Raw genomic sequence first — 24,406 nt, 5'->3', positions numbered from 1 at the left:
GCAAAAATGACAGAAAAAAAATAATGATCAGCAGAATAGCTGTAATCTTTCAAAACCCTAATCTCTACCCACTACTGAGAGGAATCGACCACCAGACAGTGAGGAAAGATACACCAGAAACAGCAAACAGGACATACTGAACTTAGAGCTTATTCCAGTCCCAAGTATACCCAGATTAACCTGCCAAAAAGGCTTCAAATTTGAACACTGTTCTGTAAGGGACTCAGCAGGTCCAGCTCTGAAAATTATGACTTTATAGGATCTAGACTGACGGTCGCAGTAGCAGCCAAACATCAACATCCCTCCTACCCTCCCCTACTGTTTCACACTAATCAGGAGTATTTCAGCCACAGGATGAAAACCTTACCTGAAGTTGATTGAATGGAGAACAATCTGTAGAGTCCTCAGCAAAGCCACTGCTGTCAGAGTGCTGACTCGCTGTGCGTAACAGCTGATCTGTTTAAAACAGCCAAAACCCAACCGTAATTGCTTTACAAATCACAGCCTTTCAAGACCAATCACATCCAACACAAGCTTTCCTTTTACAACATTAAGTGGGTAATACAATTGCTTTTCAAGTTCCACTTTGAACAAAACAGAGAAACTTGTTTGATTCAAGCAAAATCTCTTTCACCCAAAGCCCTACTTGTGAAACTTCAAGCAGCAGTGGAAGGGAAACCATCTTTTACGTTTTTCCTTCCTGTGCTGTGGAAGAAACCTCTGCAGGTATTGCCACCACTGAGGTTTTCCTTTCACAAAACTGCATCACTGATTAATTCACATACAGGCAGTGGAAGAGCTGCTTTTGTGTTGAAAAGTACAGATTTGACACCTCTCCTGATCATGGAGATACTGAAGATCACTGATTTCCTAACAACCTATGGTACCCCATACACCCAAAGGGACAGCATCTCACGGGCAGAGAGGGCCATGTGGAGGACTCTGCCACTGCAGGAGAGGGTCCTCTGCTGGTTTAGCTGCCAAATGCAGAACACCTCTTACACATCAATGGGCAATCTGCCAAAGCACATTCCCAGTGCTCATTTTATACATGAGAGATAAGATCCTCCTGCTTGTTCCTTTCTACTCACATTAGGTAAGCATTAAAATAGCCTAAAGAGGCTCTAAAACCCTAAGTGCTTCCCAGGAGTGCAAGCATTGCACTCACTAAGCAGCTTTGCAGGGAGATCTCAGCAAGCTCTGCAGCACACCATTGCATGTATTTTGCTCCTGACTGGACACAGGAAGCACCCACCAAGTGCAAGGTTTACCTTATGGCACCAGAAACATTTTACTCAGCCTGAGGCCAGCATGGACAACAACCTTATCTCACCTTTAGGTGTCAGCAGAAGTATAAAAGCTTGCAGGTGGGAAGCAATTACAGTGCTCTGTAGCTGCCAGATCCCTGCCACCCTCTCCTCTTCACCATTAGGTATGAGTTTGCTGCTGTCTTCTTGAAAGCTCAATGCAGAATTTTGCCCGACTTAAATGTCATCATATAATTCAAGTTCACAGCTTAACGGATTGGCATGCATTATGAAAACTGTTTTGGAACAGTTGGATATTCAGAACTAATGTATTTTAGTATTAATTTTGATAAAATTTTACTAACACAGAAATAACTAAGTGCCTGCACAGTCTTTGAACACCAGTAGAGGCAAACTGCCCACCAAGCTTCTGTATCAGTGATGTCACACAGCTTTTAGGGAGTGCCTTTTGAATTGTGCTGCTGTTCTGTTATCATGGCAGCTACAATATCCTGCGATGACAAACAACTTTTCTACCTCAAGACAGACATCCCCACCCAACTCCCAGTAAAGACAATGGAAATTACTTCCCTGAGAACTGGATCTTATTAACTGCCCAATACAACTAATACAGATGAACAAGCATGCCATGAACAGCTTGTCACCACAGCTGAGGCTGGGGGGGAGCTGCTACCTTCTTCAGGTTGAACAGTCACCTACTTTTGTTGCCAGACACTTTGGCCTCCTGCTTTTCTCTTTGTATATATGGTGAATTTTAATTTAAGAGAAAAAAAACATTACTGGTGAAAGCCTTAGCCTCTCTTAGGGAAGCGATCCCCACTAGGTCCTATAAAGCAATTCACCAGTGCATGGGCTGACATCTGTTTTCATGCACATGAACTTCATTACTGCTCAAGAGACCTGCCCTTGTATTTCCTTCTTAGTCAATATTTCCTTTTCAGATGTAGAAAGGGTAAGTAAGAAAGTAAGAAAGAACAGTAGCATAAGAAATAGCTCAGCAGATAAAAGTTAAAGAAATTAAATTGCTGGAGGTACCCAGAATCCCATCTATTCCTTTGGGTTGTGGAGCCCAAACTACAACTGCAAACTACATCTACATGTTTTCTCAAATCAATTCTCAGTCTTCTCAGAGACACAGTACTAACGTTTAAATCAGTCTTTCAGATAATTTTCTGTAGCATTTGTTATTATGCACAGGCTTTGAGAGCCTTACAGGACCGATACAGCCAGGCAGGGATCAGCCCAGGGCAGACACACCAGCCTCATCTATCCACGGCAAGTGACTGGTACAGTATGAACAGATTCAAACTTGCTTCTGCCTAAGGAGACATCCCCTTTACACACTCACCCCTTCCTATATGTGCTACAGAGCTGCTAGGATGTTTTTAACATTTTAAAGCAAATCAGAAGAGACATGTTTTCTGAGTAGTCATCTGCTACCACACCTTACTCTTGTCTTCTGCAAGTTCTTACGGCTCTCCATGTCAGCACTATGATGTAAATGCAATAAAAATTATAAAGAACTGGAATCTCTACTGAATCAGTAGTGAAATGACACTGTAAAGTTTGGTTTGTAAAGACTGGAAATACCAACTAGTATGCTGGGATATACTGATACATATCCACCCTCCTTGACAACTACTGATCCAGCTGTACAGCCTGCTCTATAGCACCCGGATCTCTCTCAGATTCAAGCGAACAAGGGGAAAATACAAAAACATTTCTAAAAAAGCTACAGAGTTACATTTGGCTCTTGATTAAAATGCCTCATGGCAAAGGAGAATCTTAAGGAGTTTGTGATACGTCTCCCCTCTCTTCACCTCGAGTGCAGAAAACTCCAGCACCAAGGGTTGGTTTATAGGGGCCAGCCTGGGATCATCCCTTGCCCTGTAACTCCAGCAAGGCAACTGTACCTTTGGCACAACAGTACCATTGCACAACACAGACTCTGCCACCCAAAGCTACTGCCAACACTACACAGAGGAAGTCTTCTGAACTACTTCAAAGTGGCCAGGGACAGGATAATAAGGAAAGTGTGGGAGAAGGAACCAGCCATGGCAAACAAAACCAGCAGGAACAATCAAACTCCCATCCCAGTTTAACAGAGCACAAATTAAAATGCCTCTTGGATTGTTGTTTTAAGCTATATATAAAAAAATATAAAGTATATTTAGGCACTGAAAATGTGTCAAAAAATGTGTGTATTCATAAATAAACTAAATAAACTGGAAATGTTCTAAACAAAGAACACATGATGAAGAAAAAAGTTTGTGGTTTACAAAACATGAGAGCAGATTCATCACAGCATCCCTATCAGGGAAATTATTAGTTCATCTATTTTAACATAATAATAAGCTACCAGTGGACTGTCAGTCTCACCCCTTCTGTGTCACTCAACTGCTCACAAAGAAGAGGAGAAGAAATATGTGGAAACTGTCCATGAAGCTTTAACAGTTGTTTCTTGTACCTGCACTACTGGAAAAGCTCTAATACACTTTGTATTTTATAAAATAATTATTAAATTAACACTCCCAAATTAACTATAAAGTCTTGCATTACGTTCCTTTTTTGCTGTTCCTTTTTTGCATACTGATCAAACCCTGCACCCCAGCACTAACAAAACCAGCCCAATAGGGAGCCCTGCTGCATAAACTCTCTGAGTCCTTGGGGATTTCCTTGCACATGAACAGATTAGTGCAGACTCCCACAAATACTAAAACTGTTCCAGATGTTTTCTTCTCACTCCCCCATCTCCAATCTTCTGTGGAGCTGCACCCACAGAGAGCTATAAATACAATAATATATTAAGGACAGGAAGTGCTGATGATGTGCTTTCCTCCTTTTCAAGAACTAAATTTTCAAAACCAATAACTGTTTTTGACTACCAATGTCAACAAGGATGCCTTAAAAGAAACGTGTCTGTGGCTACTCAAAATTTCAGAGCCATGTTGATGCCAACAACCAGACATTCATAAATTGCAGTGTCTTTGCAACTCCTTCCTCTAGGCATTGTACCTGTATTTGTCTTCCTTTTGGGGCATTTTTTGGAATGGAAGATGCTCCTGTATGATATGTCAGTAAGAATTTTGGTTTTGCACAAACAAACCTTTCTACCAGATACCTTTGCGATATGCTTCTTTTATAGTGGACATTTACCAGTGCTCTAAGTTTGCAAACTAGCTGAAGCTTTTAATTCTTGTGTTCCTAAAAATTGAAATAAGAAACATGCTTTAATTGCGAGTCTAAGCAACAAGTAGACTGTGTTGTTTAATCATAATAATCAACAGTCAACCAGACTATTTCTGTAGAAAATAGAATCTTTTTTTAATTTGAATACTTCACTTCTTATTAAAGGCCCTCTTAACATGCCTTACAAACTGTTGTAAATTTCAGAGAACTCACCCACAGCCCCCTGTGTAGATGTAAAATGACACTGCAAGGTTTATAATAATCTGTACCAAAGAACACCAACCCTGCTAATTGACGAAGAAATACCACCACATAAAAAGATAAGTACAGAAGTATTTCTTCAGTGGAAGCATTCATCTGGAACAAATCTTTTGTTTCTGGGTGCTTACACACAGTAGAAACAAAGACACTGAAAAAGGTGGGTTTGTATAAGGATTTTCAACTGAAATCACATTGCAACAGAAGACCTGTGGCTGAATTTCATGCTGATCCCACCTCATGAGATTGCTAGTGAGAGTGGCATTTCACATTCAGACACAATGGCCAGCAGTTTTAATATGTGACCATTACCTTTGGATGCTTTCCAACTTCATGAACATCCACTCCCTGAGAAAGCAGGCCTCTATGTTGTCTCATGCTGGACAACTTGCAAAAACAAAAGTTGGCTAGTTGTTTTACTTTTTGGATAAGTTCTCTATCAACTGTTCTCCCTCTTGGCAACTTTACTGAAATCCACATAGAACAAAGTCCTAAATTTTTCGCATCTTCCAGGTGAAAAAAAATGCTGGTCTCAGACTAAATTTTAGCAAATGTGCAGGCATTGATACCCTTGTCAGATAAGTCACAGAAAATTCTAGGCAATGCCTTCCTGATAATAAAGTATCACCACTAATCTGTGTGAAGTGTGTTCAGAAATAGGTGGGACATAGTGCCTAGGAAACATGACCCAGCACGGCCTGCTTCAGTCAGACTGAAGTCCCATTGCCAGAACTGCTGGCACCTTCCAGCAAGTACACACAGGACCATCTCCCTTTTCTTTGCTGTGTGGTGGAAGAAGAGGGTCAAATAACTACTGGGAACAGAAAAGATGAAAGAATATATTTTTTCTCTTTCCTGACTGCAGCTCCTGGTTCCTTAAGTTGGTTTTCAGTGAAAAGCTCTAGAGGCCAGGCGAACAGGAGACCTGCCCTGTAAAGACTGCACCTCTTTTCATGTAGTCATGTAAAGGAGGTGGTAATGAACTTCAAAATCAGCTAAGGAGGAGGTACTGGGAACAGCTAGGGATTCAGTTTCTGGCAATCCTCAGAGGCCTGTGTTTGTAGGAGAGGAAGCTCAATGACCACCAGGCTGTGTTGTGTAGAACACCTATGAACAAGTAGTACAAGCTACTGCTACACCAATAACTCTCCAACACTTAGTCCAGGGCACTCTCAGCCATGTTAACAGTTCACATGTCTGTTGATTCATTTGTGCAAATGCAAATAAAATCTCTATTCTTTAGATGGGTTTTTCTGCCTCTCTTAAGTACCTAGAGATGCTACTCGTGTTTCACCAAGAAATTGCATGGCATCTAAGCACCTCCTTAAGTGCAACAAGCTCTAGTTCCTCTTTACTTTTATGTAGCAGCTAGATAATTTACAGAACGCATAGATACATCTAGAGAACGGACTTCACTTGCCAATACTGGGCAAAGTAACAATCACAAAATAAACTTAAAAATCAGCTTTATCCTCCTCCCAAGCCATAAAACACATATATAAGAATTTGAGATGAAAGCACAAACTAAGTGAACCACAACAGCCAATGCAGAGTGTTTTCCATGTGAGGTACTATGATTTCCACGTAGGTGTAGAGACACTAGTTTTCTGTGCAGGCAGCCTGCAGACAGAGCAGTAGTGCATAGGAAAAAGCTGCATGTAACATGCAATTTAGGTTTAAAACAATGTAATTTCAGTTTAAATGGGTATCTCAAATTACAGGATCTACTAAAGAAAAAAAATCCCACACAATCTGAATTAACATTTCAGGCCATCTGAGCTATCATCAATTATACAAAAGTGAAAACAGCCAGTGAGGTTATAGGGCTGTTGTCTTGCCTGTAATTTGGTTGGCACTTTGTAGTAATGTTCTGTGATTTAGCTAAAAAAGAAACCCCAATCTTTTTTTATTTCTAGAGACAAAACAAACTTTAGAAGCTTAAAATATCTGAATCAGCCTTTCAGAGACAGAAGGACACTCAGCAATCTGCTGTCTCACAGAAGTTGCAGTCTACTCACCTTTCCTTGACTTGGTCACTGCTAGCTGGTGTGTAGCTGAAACGTGAGGTAGATCCCCCTCTGTACTCTGGATCTATCAGGAAGAGGAGATGAATATTTTGTCAGGCCAACTGGAATATATTCCTGTCCTTAAGAATGCCTGAGCTATACACACTGCACATGCAGAAGGAGGTTTAGGTGTTTTTTTCCTCCAATTGAACAACCTAGACTGATCGAAGGAGCAAATTGTAATCTCCTTGAACCAACTTTCATCAGGCATTCAGCAGTGCTCCTGGAGGAGAACAGTGATCCTTGGGCAGCACCTCCCACCCACAGCACAGGACTCCCCCCTGGTTACCCACTGCATGCAAAAAGACCTGGAAATCACATCCTGTGACAACACAGAGCTCTCAGCTCCTCTTTGACAAAACACTGAAATTACTGTGTGAAAACACCTCTGACCACCTTTACACTACTGTCTTTTTCCAGTCAGAACTCTTGGCCCTTCATTTGAATATAACGAACAAGTAAAATACATTTAGAAAAATGTATCAGGAGGTCAGCCACACATGGACTGTCGTCTGCTGCCTACCAATTATTTCCTACAAGTGCCAGTCCTCCAGCTGAAGGACCCAGAACCAGCCAGAACCTACTCCAGACTTCACCACGCCACTACTCATGGAAATAATTCTGATGTCTTACAGTACAGAAAAGGAAGATAATGTATTCAGATCCATGCATGTTTCAACTGGGAAACTTAAACCTACATAAAAATGAATTCTTTCATTCTATAACTTTGTGAAACACAGTCTTATTAAGAAAGCAGCTGTCAGGCAAATGTTCAAACAATGAAAAGAATATGCCTAAAATCTCAACAGGAAGGCCTTTGTTTGGTTCAAAACTTAGAATATGTTTTTTCTTTTGTTTGATCCAGAAAAAATCCTAATGGATCACATGCAAGTCTACATGCACAACCCCCCCAGTCCAACTATCCCCAGCCCTTCCCTCTAACGGGCTGCTGGCCCAGTTTCAAAATTATCGTGCAATAAATTTATCTCCATTTTCTATCAACTTAAAAATGTAAAAATCAAGATACTTATGTTGATAAGCCAAAATTGGTATTTGGCTAAAGAGTAAGTTACAGTTGCATTGGTATCATGTGTATAGCAGCCAAAAGGGTGCATTTTCTTATTTGAGGAGTATTTGGCCTGAACTTTTCACCATTAGTAAGTGAACAGCATTAGTTTTGCATGACAAACCTAGCAGCTTCTGTTCCTTTAGGAGACGAAGGCCCAAAGGGGTAAATCCTTATTTCATCCAAGTGCAGGGGAGCATAGAAGGGGCTCACCATTTAAGATTAAGAAAAATTTAGTCGTTTTGTTTTGTTTTTTTAAACAAGGAACAGCAAGTAATCTTACAGAAACTCTAATAAAACTGGCCTTCCAGGAAAGGTGTCTTGATTCTCTCAAACCTCCCAGTTTCTGATGGCTACATCTGCAGCCTTCCAAAAGCTAAGCCTCTTATTTAAATACTGTTCACCTCCTGTCCTTGGCTGGGAGACAGCATTCTAACTGTGTCCACAGCATGGTGCAGCTCCTCAAGCACACAGAAGCTCCTTCCCCATCCCTTCAGCCAATATTCATGCTGGTAAGTGACCTTCAGGACTGTCATTGGCCACCTCAGGAGTGGGTGTTTGGGGGAAATCCTGCCCTGACTCACTCCCACACTAGCTATCTTCACAGCCACAGACTTCCGAAGGGCACGCAAACCTCCAAGGCATTCGTAAGCATGGAAAGAACTTCCTTGATATATCTGTCATCTTTCTTATGCATAAGAATGCATTCCAAGCCAAGCGAGGAAAACAGGGGGAGGAGTTATTGTCACTGTTTCTAATCCAGTTTATTGTTCATTACACCCTGCTTAGAGACATACAAAAATAAAATCACGCTGCCAGGAATTGTTCTAAAATGTCTCCAGCAAACCTGAATCCCTCCCTTCCAGGGATCTGTAGGCAATTGATAAGTATTTACTATATTGCATAAACAAAAATTCACCATAATCCCGTCCCACATCATATGTTGTCTTGCCAAAACAGCTGTGTTTATGCCTGGCATCACTGCACAAAGCGTGTCAACCAAAACTTCACGAACACATCACACTTGTACAGAATTCAGCAAGTCTTTACAGTCCAACTTACACTGAAGGAAAAACCCTCTCCTCTTTTTAATATACACACATACACACATGTATATACATGCATATACATGTATATAAAATACATTGATTGTTTCAGTTTTGCCCTAGGGTACCAAAACTGGATTTCTCCTCTGAAATATGCACCAAAATGCATTGCTGCTCAGTCCCTTCCAATTGTGCCAATGCAAACATTTTTGTAGCTACACAACAAGCTGTATCAAGAAAACTATCTGGCTGAAAACTAAGCCAGGAAAAAGAAATAAATCAAAATACACTGGGTTTCTTTTCTCCCTCTCAACTGGACTAGTCCTTTGTTCTAGTTCAGTAAATGGCCACACAACGTGTGGGTAGGACACACTGGAATAAACAAGCACCAGGAACGACAAGAGGGTTGATTACCTTCTTTTTGCTTAATGAGTGCCTTCAGTTACAACATTAGTTGATCTAGAAGAGCTTCTCGTGACAATATGGCACCAGACACAGCATCTACGAGATCATTGCTTCATCATTTGCTGTAAAATTCTGGGGCTTTTCTATTCACTTGCTTTCTTCATTTCACCAATTAAACCACAATATCCTTTGTTTTACATATCTGTTTCACATAGACCAAAAACTTAACTGCAGAACTTCTAACTTTTAATAGTCACATTGAAATGCATCCACAAAAGCATCTACTCATTTAAGAATTTTGAGAGAGTTCTTACAATTCAAGCTGCAAGTCTATACAGAAACTGCATTCTTGAATCTGTAGGCTGCATGCTTACTAGCCTAATAAACAAATCACTTACAGGAACTTGGGAATTAAAATTCCTTTGGGACAATTAGCAATATAAAAATTAATATCTGCATATATGAAGATGTTAAAAGACAGCTAACACAGAATTTGTAATTAAACCATTGCCAAAAGTCACATCACAGTGACTTTGAATGTGCTAATTTTCAGAGGACAAATAAATAAACTTATAGCAAATTGTTGTCAAAACTGAAAGTTGCACAAGATGAGCACCTCATGCTGTATGAAAGCCCCTCCTCTGTTTCACTACAGCAAAACTCTTGCTTTATTCACGAATTTATCTTTAATCACAAATTTATCTTTAATCAACATCAATTAATTTACTTCTAAGCAACAGAAGTAATGATTTCTAGTAAACAATTTAGGTAAAATAAAAACTAAACACCCAAAGTTTTGCTGCAAAGAAAGCCTAACCTAGATTTACTTACACAGGGAAAACTTTCTAGAGTTATGCCAGCGATAGCAATTACATGAATTTGATTTAAAAAAAAAAAAAGAATGAGAACTTTCCCACTGACTTAGGAACAAGAGCAGCAGCAAGTTACTCCATTAAGAGGATCAATTAGAGCAGCCTGCAACTGCTGAGAAACTGCAACACTCAGAGAATTTAAAGTATTCCTGGAGAAAACACCCTCAACTATACAGGAGGGAACATTCCTGTGCTGGCAGACAGGGAGTTATGTAAACTGTATGCACAAAGAAAGCCATGTATCTTCACTCACCTCTTCCATCTCAAAGGAGTCCTTCTGCTGCTGCATTAGGTTCATTATGGACGGGTTGGCGAGGGGAGCGCAGGGGTCTCTACCTGGCGATGCTGTGGACAGTCTCTGTGTCAGGACACTGCTGTCAGAGGTACTGGAACTGCTGCTGAGGCCTGGCGAGTCCAAGAGACCGGGTTCTTCACATGGTCTGTCCTGGGCACTTGCCAACCTGCCACCCTGCCCATCTGCTGGAGGCACAGAACCCTCTTGTGCATGGTCAGTCACACCAGGGAGGTGTGAAGGTCTCTCTGCGTTCACAGCCTTTGTCTGACTGCTGGCTATCTCCTCCTTTACAGTAGCCAAGAAGGGGGGACAGTCTTTCTTTTTAGGATATTTTGGCAATTTAGATTCATTTTTAACATCATTTTCCTCACTCCCTACTTCAGCTAGACTTTTCCCTTTTTCAACAGGCGAAGGACTCGAGGAGCTGCTGCCATCAGCTTGCTGTGTGCCACACAGATTGAGTTTTGACAAGGTCTTCATTAACCGACTGGCTGTATTGCTACGGTTCAGAGGGGGAGGGCTGGATGCCTCTTTGCTGGAAGACACTGAATTCATACTACCAATTTTCTGCAAAGGAGTCCCAGAGACTTGAGAATACAAAGAAGAAAAAGCATTGGCCACAGTAGTAAGCACTTCAATCTGACGAAAACGACCTGCACAGAAATGAAACACAAGGCATATCTGAAGAAGGAATTTTGATCATAATCTCTGCCCAACCCCACAAACCTCCTGCCACTTTCATCAGGGGCCTCTAAGGCTGAATGAACACTTCTTCTAGGCCTGTAACACGAAAGTGACACCCTACTACGGAAAAAAAAACAACTTTGCTAAATGCACAAGAACAGCATGCAAAGCTCTCCTGAAGTAAATAAGTGGCATATGTGTGTGAATGCAAGTTGATTTACAGAATGCTAGAAAGAAAGTGTTACGTGTACTGCTCTCTCCATCTACAACTACAAAACAACAGCTATGCCCTCATTTCAGCAGCACTCATTACTGATCCAACAAAGCTCCTGTCCAAGTCAATAGAAATACTGCCCCAGATTTCAACAATGACAAAAATAGGTCGCTGCCACCCAGAAAAAAAAATCCCACCCAGGGACTGAAGAACACCAGAAACAGAGGGATATTGCTATTTGTTTCAGTGCTCTAAAGCTGCAACAAAAGACAAGATTAGAGAAGAGAATGATACAAACCAGAAGGCAGCATACCTTACAGGATGCCTGTTATTTCCCCCCCCCCACTACTCACCCCAAAGTAGCACCACCCTGGTGGCCACCTCTTGCCTCAAGACCAAGCAAGAGTTTTATTATGAATTCTGAATGGAATGTGGCCTTTAGGCTGTAGCAGACTTTTGCCAGAATATTTGATACACACCTCTTTTGGGGTTGTTTACATAGTTAATAAACTCATAAATAAACTGTGCTTCAAAAACATACTTACTTGTTAAAGCAAAACTTGGATTTTCCACTTCCATGCGCTGTATTTGGGCATTCAAAAACACTTTGATATCTATCCCTCTGGCAAATGACGATGAATTAAAAAATCTTGCTGGAATTTTTGAAGCAATATCTGGTTCATCTCTTCCAAACCCAAGGTTATAGAGCACTTCTTCAGGATCTTCCTCATAAAGCTCCAGTAATTCAGAAACACTAGACAAATGAAAGATGTTAACCTCTACCTCTCTCCTTTTAAAATCCAGTCCCTTCTATCAAACTGTCAATTCAGCCCAGTAACCACTTTGGTTTACTGAACTTTTGACTCCTACACCTCAGACTAGTTTTGGAAATAATTGTGGAGATCTCTGCATCTAAAGTTTTTGTTCCAGTCACGAGAGTCATTCGCCCAGACACATCACAGATCCAATCCTGTAATTTCTAAAATCAGTCCTATTCTGCAGAGCTCAAATTTTAGAATGTCATTAAAATTTCAGGCCTTTTTAATGTTTGGGTCCATTTGTTAGCATTTACTGAAAACCACAACTAAAAACAAAGAGAAGCTTTTCAAGCAACCAAATGAAAATTCCATTCTCAGTTACTAAAAGCAGCAATGCACATAAAACAAGCCAAGTCCATTTTACTGAGAAACAGACCTTTTAAATATAGTTCTACCTTGAAACAGTTGCACTGCTTTTTCCAGAGCCGGTAGAGTTCATACTTCTCCCCTTCTGATGGAACTGCAGCCTCCTGTCCTTTGCCAGTACACCATTGCTGTCAACACAAACAGAGAGGACCCCTGCAATAAACCTCTTTTGTTCAGGGACTTGATTCTCTGTCTCGCTGGAGAGCTAACCTGCCAGCACTGCTGAATTTCTCTTTTCCCCTTCAGTGTTATCTGGTTTATATTAGCCATGTCATCTACTGAAATACAAAAACAAAAGCAAACCCTGGGCCACCTCAGTAAAAATGTACGTAGACGGTATGAATTTGAAGGCAAATGCGAGCTGAGAAAACAAACCCTGATCTGCCCTTGCTGCCCCACCCTCCCTATTCCCACCCTCCTCCAGTAAGGAAGCCCAGCCTCGGTGAGCTGTCCTTGCCCTGCCTTTTCCTGCCTCCCCTGGGCTGCTGCCTCCTCCAGCAGGACCACCTCTCCACGCAAGGCTGCTCTCAATGCCTCGGGTACCCTGCTCACCCCAGCCGCGCAGGACTGCGACCTGCCCGGGAAAGCACAAGAGGCTCCAGGCAGGGGAAAATGAAGCAAGGCAAGCTCCAGCCCACACTGCTGGCCAGTCTCTTTCCCAATCCCAAACTTTTTCTTCCCTGCATCTGGAAAAGCTGCCTGAGCATTAGGTGGTATCCTGGGTTCAAACATACTTTTACTGTTAATCTCTCTGAGGAACAAACTGTTCCCCCCCAGAACAGCCACCCAGAAACCAAAGGTGGCAGAGGATTCACCTAAGAGTCTATATTTATTTATGGAGCCCAGCTAAGGAGGAATAGACAGGACGCTTTCCACAGGGGCTGTGCAGTATTCACTGAAGTCTCAGTGGGGTTTTAGTTTCAGCACATTTTATTTAGAAGCTCTAACCATCTCTACTCTCTCAAAGCCTTTTTTCCCCACTCCCAAAAGGCATCTGCTGTGACAGATGAAACTAATTTCCCCTTGAAATTTCTGAAACAGTGACCAATCAGTGAGGCAAAGGAGGTTAATCATGCTACGTTGCTAAGATTTGTCACTTCTGTTTTCCTCCTGCTACTCCAAAATCTATATCAGGTCTGCAGAAAGAATAATTTTTTATTTTTTTTCTGCACGTCCTAATGACTCTTTCTGTGTTATCTGGATTGTTTCCCTCACTCTCATGTAAACAGACATGGCCACAAGAGCTTTAGCTCTGTGGTAGCCCCTATGATTTCCACTGCCCATTCTTCCCCCTGCCCTTCAGTATATATATTCCTCTGAGTAAACAAACACAAAAAAAGATGCTTACCATGTTTCTGTTTGGGTATCACTCCGTAGATGATTAGCTGATAGAGATTAGAGAAAGAAGAATAAGTTAGATCCAGACCTCTTCAGAACTACACTTCTCACAATCAGTATGATGAAGCAGACAGTGAGCACGTTTACCAATGGTCCTGCATAAACCAGATTTTACTTCTTCCATATAAATGTGATTGTCAAGGGTTTCTAGTATACGGCTGATATAAAAAATTATCTGGTTTATTAAAGCTCTGTTTAAAATTAAATCTCATATGGACACACGTTTACATACTGTCATTAACTTATTACTTGAAATTTAAATTGTGATAAGCTGGTAATTGTTTATATAAACCATTTATTGCTTTGCAACTGAAGACATGATTACCAGCTGCAGGCTGTTCCTGGGTGGGAAGGGGATGAGGACAAGCAGGCACGCAAGGGAAAGTAAAGAATATAAGAAAGGCAGCTGGCCCCATGGCCAGGTGCTGAGACTATTTGTTCATCTTTTCATCAGCAAAGTGGGGCAGTGCCCTGGCTGCCTGAGCTGTGCAAGACATGGACAAGAGCTCAGTGAAGCACTTGGTGCTGATGGGGCCAACAGATGTGCTCAGAGATGATAGGGCTCAGGAGAGAGGCTGTCTGCCAGGTACCAAGCACCTGGTCACCAGGCTGACAGGGAAGTCAGCACTTTCTGCAGCTGGATCACATGGTTCCAGGCAGCATTATTCTTCCAGTACTGAACCTCAGACTTAGACTACGGGTTCCCCAATGAGGCAACTCAGCATTAACAGCTTTCCCCAGGAGACAGGCAGGGAGCACGTGTCTGTTACAGCAGCCCTCAGAATCAGCTATGAAAAGAGTGACGTCCCACACTGCCAGGAAAGCCCTGCATCTCGACCCGCTGTGCCAGCACAGTACAGTCAGCAACTGCGAGTAAAACGTGGAAACCTCACAACCTCTCTCTTAGTTTCAGAGGAATCACAAAGAAATGTATGCAAAGGAATGCAGGCAAAGCACAGATCCCACATCTCTTCTTTTTATTATTCTTGCCTGTAATATGAAGGTAAGCCTATCTGTAAGGATTATCCAGTGACTAAGCTGAACCATAGGTTTTACCAGTTCAGCAGTGGGCTGGGGTTATGGGTCCCTGCCCAATGCCCTCTGTACCATTCATACACGGCTCTGGCTTGTATCTGGATGCAGGCAGTCACAGCTGCACAAGGGCAGGCCATTCATCCCAGCCTCAAAGGGGCTGTCTGTTTGGCAGGGCACGCAGCACTGCTCCAAGTAGCTCTGTTGTCCCCTTGTCCTTGGATGAGAAACAAAGCCCAGCAGAAACATCCACATCCTTATACCCAGAAAAATCAACCAGCAATTCTAGTACTGGGATCTTTTCATCTGAACAAGCTAAACCATGCTTTAAAGACACATAGAAATCAGAAGTCCTTGGATATTATAAGGAGAAAAACTGAAAAGAAAAAAGTGATACGATGTACTAAAATCCACTGAATCTTGTGCTCTTGGTCATATGCATTCTAGGTCATATGCAAATTCATAGGCAATCTAACAAGTGGAAAAGACTGTCAATAGGAAAATTTAATCCTATTTAATCTATTGCAGTAGGAGACTCATTTACTGCTTTTCCATTATTATCAGATCAAGATCGTTACCAGATAAATTATCTTCCTTAGAAGTCCTAAATCTTTAAAAATTAAAGATATTTGCGTCCTCCAGGCCTTGTCCCACTACTCTGACACTACTGGCAAGACTAATGTGCAAGGAAAGGGCTTTCTACTACACCAGTTCTGGCACTTAGCAAAAGCTGTAACTCAAAAACATTAAAAGATAAACTGGGAGAGTAGTTTTGTCTTTTTTTTTTTTTTAACACTAAAAGCAGATACTGTATTATATCCCCTGTCCTACAGATAACCCCAAGATCTGGCTTGTGAGACACTTCTTTTTGCTCTTTTACTACAAGATGCAGCTGTTAGAACAGAATCTACAGTGCTTTTGCTAGTTGGTTTATGGACACCTCTAATCTATGATCAACATCAAGGCTAGAAGTCTTTTTTACAAAGTCCATGGGGAACAGTCACATCTCCTTCCCCTTAAAAAAGGGAAGAGAAAGAAAAGGCAAGCAGCTAGCAACAGAAAAGTGTATATTGTGGTTGATTCAAAATACTTAGCTTTGGTGCTTTTCACTTTCAAAAGCACTTAGCTCTTAATGGGTTTGCCTCTTGGCTGACAGAATTTCATTCCTCCTTTCAAAAGCTCGAACATACCACTCCCAAGGGATTCAGTGGAAGTGGGGCATGCATGGCTGCCAAGAGTAACCCATGGACAAGAAGAGCAAGTAGGAGGAATCATTTTCTCAAAGCCTTGGTAAGTGCTCCAGGCTGTCCTGTCATTGTAGGTATTAAAATGAGAGGGCAGTAGCAAATTCACCTTTAGGTCAGAGACCCAGAGTGTTTAACTCAGCAATAGCCTAAATAACTTCAAAAAGCAAACCTTCCTGCATTTTTTTTGTGTGCTTCATCCTAATTTTCTAGCTAATGCTGTCCTTCAGAATACAAATCAGATGGCTGAATATAATTTTTTTTGCTAAAACAAGAGTCATAACCTGCCACACCCACCTTCGGCTCCCAGGGATAAGTCATCTTCAAAACTTCCTCCATTTCTCACCAGCATGCCTGAAAACATACAGTTAGCAATTCAACAACTGCAATACTCCAATGTTTTCTTTCCAGCTGCTTATCTAAAGATATTAGCGAGACACTTAACTTGATACAAGAAATAACCAGACATCTGCAATCCCTGCATTACTCATGCGGTTAAAATGCACTAAGAAGCAAGAAGCTACATTTCAGAACATAGCAAAATGCTTTTGAAAGGGAATGACTACAACACTGCTTTAGTTTTGTGCTCAGAAACACCTCCAAGTCAAGGTGCAAGCAAATTAACTTCACCTGGAGGTACCGCTCAGCACATCTGTGCCTTCTGCTGCTGCGTTATTTATCCTCCAGACATCTTAACAGGAGCATCCAGAGTCTGAGTCCAGCTGGGGCATTCCCCTCTCACCTTCCTGTACCAGATTAGGAGCTGAAGACTCCAGGCACAGCAAGTAAATCATCTTCACCCTGTCACTACCTGCACATTCCCATTGTACTTTGAACTTTAGTATTCAGACCTGCTCAGATAGTAAAATTTTCAGGTGTGGCAACCACAGTTACTAGAGGCAGAGACTGCCTAATGCTCACCAGTTTGGGAACAAAATCACCTCCCTGTTTGCACATCTGGGAGATTTTTAGAGCTTACTAAAATCTCCAGAAAGACTTATTCAGGTTCTTTTCCCCCTTCTCCAGTTTCTCAGGCACAATTGCTCCGCTGTGAGAGTAACTCTGCAACGCTGACCTGGCTGTGGTTTGTACCACTACTAAAGACACCAGGTCTCACATGAATGTCCTTGAAAACACAGTTTCCAGCAAAAGGATTTCAGCAGGTAAAGCCCTTCCTTACCCTTCAATAGAGGATTGCTTTGCTCATCCAGGGAGGCTCCCAGAGGCGTTCTGAAACCACAGAAGAGATTAACACTACTTAAAAAACTTGCTGCTTCATGTCCTTCCTTACAGCATGTAACAAGTCTGTGATAGCAGCATTTGTCCCTCCCTCCTTCCTTCCCTCCCTCCGCCCCCAGAAAGCACAAACATCTGACAACTGGCAATAACTTCCTAAACAATCCCCAGCCCTCTAAATAAATACACCTTGCAGAGAAAAACAACAAAACATAATAACTGCAAAGCTCAAACACCTTCAGGGCCAGCAAGCCCTGCTAAGGAAAATAATGGACTTCTCAGCAAAAACACCCAGAAAAAAACAAGCGTGAATTTTTCAATGGATTAATTCAATCTCATTTAAGCAGCAAAAACTGTTGCCATTTTTCTACACATTTAAAACTTCTTGGAGAGAGGAGTGAAAAGTTGTATTTGATGATCAGGAAGAATAAGGAAGAATCAAGATAAAAAGTCTTGACAGCTATGTTAGCTGTCACTTGCTAGTTCTGATGCTTTATAGGCTCTTCACTCTAGTTCTTTTTTGGATGATCCCTCCCATAGCTGCTGCCTGAAGGGCAGGGGATTTGTCAAACTTCATGGTGCTTGAAAGGAGCAACAGAAGCCCCACAAATGACAGGTCCAATCTCACCCTGGGTTCACACTGTATTTGTTGACACTAGCTAGATGTTTCCACACCTTGTCTCTCAGATATGCTTAACCAAAGCTTTGTCACTTCTAAGCAGCACAGCATTTACTTTCAAAGCTCAAAATAAATTCAGAAATATAATACTCATAAAGAAGGGGAAAACAGATTATTTATGCACCTACATTATGTATGTTTCATTTGGATTTTTAATTAGACAAACACATAAACCTGCCCAAAGACCTGAAAGTAAACAGTGCTCTGATACAGTATTTATTTTGGTGCCATAGCCAAATTAAGCAAGGAAAGTCTGCATCTGCTTTCTAACAGACCTTACACTTCACAACCTTATTTTTCTTTCCCCTCTGAAAAGAGCTCACTCTCTCCAGATGCAGCCTACTGATAACGGAGCGAGCTCACCTCAACATGCCTTTTGCAAAGCCCCACCGTAGTGGGACTCCAAGGCAAACAGCCAGAGCATCCAGGTGCATAAGCACATTCCAGGTGACAGGACACACTCTGCCAAGGCTCAGATCTCCTGTACTTCTGTATCTCTGTCCAGCCAGAGTCTGAAAAAACTTAGGATATATTGTCTAAACCTGTCACACAAGGAGAATCCTTATGTTCTGAGGTAATAATCATGCTGGTTGTTTACTCCTCAGCTCAGCTCCCAACCTGCTCCCTCTCCCTTCCTAGTGGCTATTCCCATGCCTCTATGTTTTTGATGTAGAAACTTTCTGGCATTGACTTTGACAGCCAAGGTCAGTGCTTCAGGCAGTGGCTGGCAGAAAGCAGTAAAAGCATCCATCAAAGCTGGCATTTTCCTTTAGAAATTAAGTATGTCACAATTACAGCACATTAGCAGCTACCAGGAAAGCATCCTTGTCAACCACCCCTTGCTGCCCTACCTGCACTGCTGCACACAGCTGCCATAAACCCCCTGCCTTTGAAAAACTTCCTCCTAAGAACTAGACAAAACATGAGTTTAAAGAACGGACAAGTACCAGACAAAAATCCTTTCTGACAACAGCATGGATGGATAACTCTGCCTTTCTGCACCAGGCTGTTTTCCACCAGCAATGTCCATGGTTCTGTCTCAGAGCAGCCCTGGGCACTTGGGGATGTTAGAGCTGGGGGACCCTTGCACTTGCTGTGCCCTCAGGATGGGGCTCTCCCTGCCACACGCAGCCTCAAGGCTTCCTCTCATCCCAGATCATGGTCGGGTGGTCTCTCGGAGCAGGACAAGGGTTTTGCACTGTGCCGTGGAAGTGTTTAAACCTCAGCTTTTAAAACCTTATCTGGGCAGAAGCCATGTTTATTTTAAACTTGAAGCAAAAAAAAAATCTCTTCTTTCTGAGGCATTTCAAGAACTCACTTCCTGCATATCTACAGGAGATGGCTCCTAGATACCTCCCACATCCCCTGTATTACTGGCAGAGTTTAAATATATTCAATCAAAATAATCCACACCATCATAATAGTTGACAAAAATTTCTTTTTATCTATCAGTATAATACAAACACTTGTTCTTCAGCTTTTATGAGCTTTCTTATTACTTCAAAATGCGTTTTCAAAGTAGTGGGCAGAGAGAAACAGAGGCCTTTTTTAAAGGCATGCAATTCCCAAAATATGAATGAACCAGAGACCTTGAGTAACATCTGACATTTTTTATGCCTCCGTAATTCTTATTACAGTATGTTAAACACTTGCTTTTTTTGCTTTTGTGGTTTGCTGCTAGTTATTTCTTTACAAAAAAGCACAAAACAACAAAATGGGTATCTATCAAGGTAAATGACATGGGATATTAGAAGACCTCCTCTCCTTTAAAGCAGATGTGATACAGAGGTGACAAGTAATAAAAGCCCCAAACCACTAACATAAATATCAAAGGACAGCTAGTAATTCTTTTTATCCATATTAGAACACTATCGATGCCTTTAGAAACAAACAAATGAATAAATCTTATAAGCAGATCTATTCATGCAGTGGGCTGATATTAAGGCTTTTTGTGCTGCTGCCAACTCAAACCAGAAAATGAGATTTTAAAAGTACCAATTTTCTTCTGATTTCACAAACACCTACAGAAATTCAGAAAATGTGAAGGACTACTGTTAGAAAACATATAACAGAGGAAATATTGTATTCAGTAACTGAATCTTCATTTGTAGTAATAGCTACACGTTAACTTATTAGGGAGCTAACTTGTAAGAACAAGGCTGTGCCATGAACCAGAAACAGAAGCTTGATTTGTGTATGCCCACATACTTTAGCAATCAAAGCTTGACAGCAAAAGCAGTATTATTAAACAAGTAAGAAATTTCAGGGAGAACACCTTACAAATTGTAAATTTCACAATCATTATTTTTAAACAAAACACTGTAGTATCTGCAGGGCTATTCCATCCTCTGTTAACGCCGTCCCCTTTTCCTATGTACCTTGTTATCAACAGACAATCAATTCAAGGTTTCTATACATACAATCACTTATAATACTGCAAACTGAATTATCTCATTACTGCACATGCTAGCAACTGCTTGCATGTATATTAGGCACAAAAAATTTAAATTATTCTGCAGTTTAAAACACAAGGAACTGTGAAGCCCTTCACAGGCAGCTGGGATTGCATCTTCCAGACATGAACCACACATGCTGGCACCCTGCACACCACAGAGCAGAGGATAACTCCTGCCTGAAAAGCTTTGCTTAGGAAATCTTTTTTAAAAAGTCTTTCTGAGGAGAACACAAGATTCCTCTGAAAAGACTTAAAATAGTAAATAGCTGTACTTTAAAAGGCTTCTGTGGAAGGAGCGCAACAGGTTTCACAAACATGAATTACCTAAATTTGCATTTCTCTATCAGCAAAACAGTTAACTTGTGCTTCATTTGTTATTTGTAAAACAAGTTTCACATATTTTTGGAAACAATTGCCAGAGATGCAAACACATTCCACAGAAATGTGTGGTGCCAGTTTTAACAACAGATAGTTACCAAAGCACAGGTATGAAACTGCAAGCTTTGTGTTATTACTCAATATTTTGGGCCATCTATTAGATGTTCATGTTGTCAGTTTGCAGCTTTGTGCTACTCCTTAAATTCTGTATGGAAATGTTAAAGACTACAGGGCCAGGGAAGGCTCTAGACAGAAATCCTGCAGATTTAGACATAGTGGCAGCGCAGCATTAGGAAGAATATCTCCCCCAATGGCCTCTTCCCCCTCCAGTCCTTACATTTTAACCCTCACCACTCAAAAAAATACTTTTAAGAAAGCCCTGAATTCATAATACTGATTTTTAAGAAAATAGTTTAATAGACCAACAGGACACCAGATCTGAGGTAAAGTCAGAAAAATCTTTTCCCATTCTAGCATTTTGGAAGAATGGTCTGCCAGGTCTGAACAGTGTATTTTTGGGGATCAGTAAGATTTCAAGCCTGTAGCTGCCAACACCCTATCCAAGGCACAGGCTGTAAAGATCTGCAGAAAACTACATGGAGGATCCTGTAGCTGTAAAGCAACCCACACTTCAGTTACAGGGTAAGATCAGTTAGCTGCTTAATGGATCAAGAGATCACAAAGGCACAGCTAATCTCAGTGGTAAATTCTTGCCTTAACGTAGCTGCTCTCAAAAGGAGAAAGAAACCAGAAATATCAAATAGCAGAGGTCTTGAAATGTCATTGTTAGCTTCTCCCCATCAAATCTGCCTCCAAGGGCTGTCAGGACTGAATGGAGAAAAAGGACAAAAGCAGCTGCTACTGATGTAGCATTTGTGCTTTAATGTGACTGAGGATGAAGGAAAAGTTACTCCATCAATACCCGCCCTAAACACCAAAGATAATTTTGCAACAGTAATAGAAACACAGGATACATATACCATGGCTCAAGTTAATGACAGAAGGCATTGAGTCAGAGACTCAAATAAATTAAGTTCGTCTAAACTGTGCCATCACTCCTGAATTCAGGCCCGTAAGCACAGAGGCCATGCCGCGGAAGCACCGTTTCTTGAAATCTGCACCAAAAACCAGGTAAGGAAAAAGTGGAAGCTTTAAACCGGAGTCCCTCGGTGAGAACCACTGCAGCTTCCAAAGTAACTCTGCCTTCCTGACCCTGTGCTGAGTTCCTCCCCCGGCGGCCGAAAGCCTTCAGGCACGTCGTTAACGAGACGCCGAGGAGAGGAGCGCTGCCGAGCGCCAGCTGCCCTGTGGCCATGCGGGCTGGCGGCGCTGCTCCCGGCGCACCGGGCCGGAGGAGCGGCCGTGCCAGCGCCGGTGCCCGCTCCGCTCCGCGCCCGTGCCCGCCTCCCCCCGCTCCGGCACTGCCCGGCCGCGCTGCCGCAGGACCCGCCGGCGGGAGCACCCACCTGCAGTCCTTCAGCCATATCGCGATCTTCTCGTTGGGAACGCCGAGGCAGCCTTAGGGGCAGAACAGGAGAGAGAAGCCGACAGTCAGTAACAGCGAGGCCGCCCCGTGGGGGTCCCGGTAGCCCCCGGGCTGCTGCCCCCGGCACTGACCTGCTCCTGCGGCCAGCGGCAGCTCGCCGCCGCCGAGATCCTCCTCCTCCTCCTCTTCCTCCTCTTCTTCCTCCTCCTCCTCCTCCTCCTCCTCGCCGCGGGCCAGCGCCGCTGCCGAGAAATCCTCCGCTTCCGACGCCTGCCAGGAGTCGCGGCTCTTGGCCCAGGCCTTCCTCTTCTGGGTCGCCCCTTGCCACTCCTCCGCCGCCGGGGGCTGCTCCATCGGGGCGGCGGCGCCGGCGGGGGCTTCACGCCGGGAGGCGAGTGCCGGAGAGAGGCAGCCTGCCGGGCGAGCGGAGATGTGCCGTCCGTCCGGCTGTCCGTCCGCCCGTCCGGGGGCCGCGGGGCCGCCGGGGGCCCGCGGGGCCGCCGCGCGCGCAGCCCCCGGGAGCGCGGCCGCCCCTCCCCGCCCTCACACGCCGGCCCGCCCCCCGCCCGGCCACCGCTATCCCCCGGCCGCCCCCGGACGGGCGCTCCCGGCCCCGCGGGTGTCAGCCCCGGCCCGCCGGCGTCCGGGGGCCCAGCTCGGGCGGGCAGAGCTCGGGCGGCCCGGCTGCCCGCGGTACTCACATGTCGCGCCGCGGAGAGGCGGCGGCGGAGGCTGCGCCCGCCGGGGCTGCGGACGGCGGCGGCGGCTCTGACTTCCTCATACCGCTGCGGGATGAGAAAACTCGGCGGCCACGTGACGGCGGCGGGGCTGGCGGCAGAGCGGGGCCTCCCTCCGGCCGGGCCCCGTCTCGGGGCGCGGATGCGGGGCAGGGATGCGGAGCAGGGATGCGGGGCAGGGATGCGGGGCAGGGAAGCGGGGTCGGGCCCGCTGCCGCTGCGGCAGCGCGGCCGCTCCAGCCCGGCCAGGCTCGGAAGGGCCGCCCGTGGCCTGGGCCCGTAAAGGATGTTTCCAAACTAAAAGGATGCAGAGCGGCGAAGAGGGACTTTGCAGGGTTTTATCCTGGGGGAGCGGGAGTGGGGAGGGGAGAGTAGACACAAGGAGAAGATACAGGATGTGTATGGGTACGCACAGCCTTCTGCCTCGCTTCCAGGGGTGTGAAATTAGATCAGCCTCTGCTCGGGCTCAGGCTGGGGACTGCAGGGGCATCAGAAGCCCCAAACCCGGCCTCTTAAACTCTTAAGTGCGTTTGAAGCTTTTGTCCTCTCCTTCAGGACGTACTTAAGCCACCAGGAACAACTGCAAAGCCAGCAAAAGACCATCGAGTCCCCACATGCGGGAAGGAGGTGCCGCACTAAAGGCTGCTGTCACCGCGGGGGCCGAGTGCCATTTGTTAAGCACTGTCTCCTGCTTGAGGTGCTGGCCAAGGTGCCTGCAGCCAGAGCTCCGTGCCAGGTGCCCTGGCCAGCCCGGCTGCCTCTGGCCCGGCCAGTCTGTGGGGCACAGAGGCCGGCTGGTGCCCACCCTGGGCTCTGCTGTCACACCGCCGCAGCAGACACTGCGGGAGGAGCCCTGCACGCCCGGCGAGCTCTCCTGCAGCCGCCGAGCCCGGGACAAGTAAACTTTTGAAAAAGGCCTTTTACAACATTCTCATGAAAAGATGCGGAATTAATAAGCACAAGCAGTAAAATTAACCCGTGTTCTCTGGAGTTGTAAAACTGGTGTTGACAGCCAGGCACATGATGTACTTCATGTTTAAAGGGCAAATCTGCCTTTGGATGAACCAGGCTAATGGTACTCAATAAATATTCTTTGATTATCTAGCTTTATAGTTAAAGCCTTTCAAGGGATTTCAGTGAAAATATTCCCTATAAAATAAAAAAAAATTGACTTTATAAGAAAAACAATTTATTGTTTTTCCTAAACCACTCCA

General features: G+C 43.7%; 1 protein-coding gene across 2 annotated transcripts in view; it reads right to left on the bottom strand.

The window, feature by feature from the left end:
• ITPRID2 (ITPR interacting domain containing 2) overlaps positions 1 to 23,316 on the bottom strand; it is a 39,177-nt gene extending 15,861 nt beyond the window's left edge. The window contains exons 1-11 of one of the 2 annotated variants that reach the window (XM_058839703.1): positions 23,157 to 23,316; positions 22,587 to 22,868; positions 22,436 to 22,487; positions 17,402 to 17,451; positions 16,519 to 16,575; positions 13,896 to 13,932; positions 12,577 to 12,675; positions 11,909 to 12,117; positions 10,424 to 11,118; positions 6,734 to 6,806; positions 368 to 456 (exon numbers count right to left, since the gene is read on the bottom strand). In XM_058839703.1, the coding sequence (XP_058695686.1) occupies positions 368 to 456; positions 6,734 to 6,806; positions 10,424 to 11,118; positions 11,909 to 12,117; positions 12,577 to 12,675; positions 13,896 to 13,932; positions 16,519 to 16,575; positions 17,402 to 17,451; positions 22,436 to 22,487; positions 22,587 to 22,809 (1,584 nt within the window). In that variant the 5' untranslated portion in view covers positions 22,810 to 22,868; positions 23,157 to 23,316. Of the gene's footprint in view, positions 1 to 367; positions 457 to 6,733; positions 6,807 to 10,423; positions 11,119 to 11,908; positions 12,118 to 12,576; positions 12,676 to 13,895; positions 13,933 to 16,518; positions 16,576 to 17,401; positions 17,452 to 22,435; positions 22,488 to 22,586; positions 22,977 to 23,156 lie in introns of those variants that run through there. The other variant, XM_058839704.1, reaches the window with a different exon arrangement.
• Positions 23,317 to 24,406: the final 1,090 nt, after the last annotated feature.

The sequence above is a fragment of the Poecile atricapillus genome, chromosome 5, assembly GCF_030490865.1.
Source record: "Poecile atricapillus isolate bPoeAtr1 chromosome 5, bPoeAtr1.hap1, whole genome shotgun sequence".
In the NCBI taxonomy this organism is placed as follows: Eukaryota; Metazoa; Chordata; class Aves; order Passeriformes; family Paridae; genus Poecile; species Poecile atricapillus.
The sequence above is the reverse complement of the archived record's forward strand: the minus strand, read 5'-3'. Positions and strand labels throughout refer to the sequence as shown.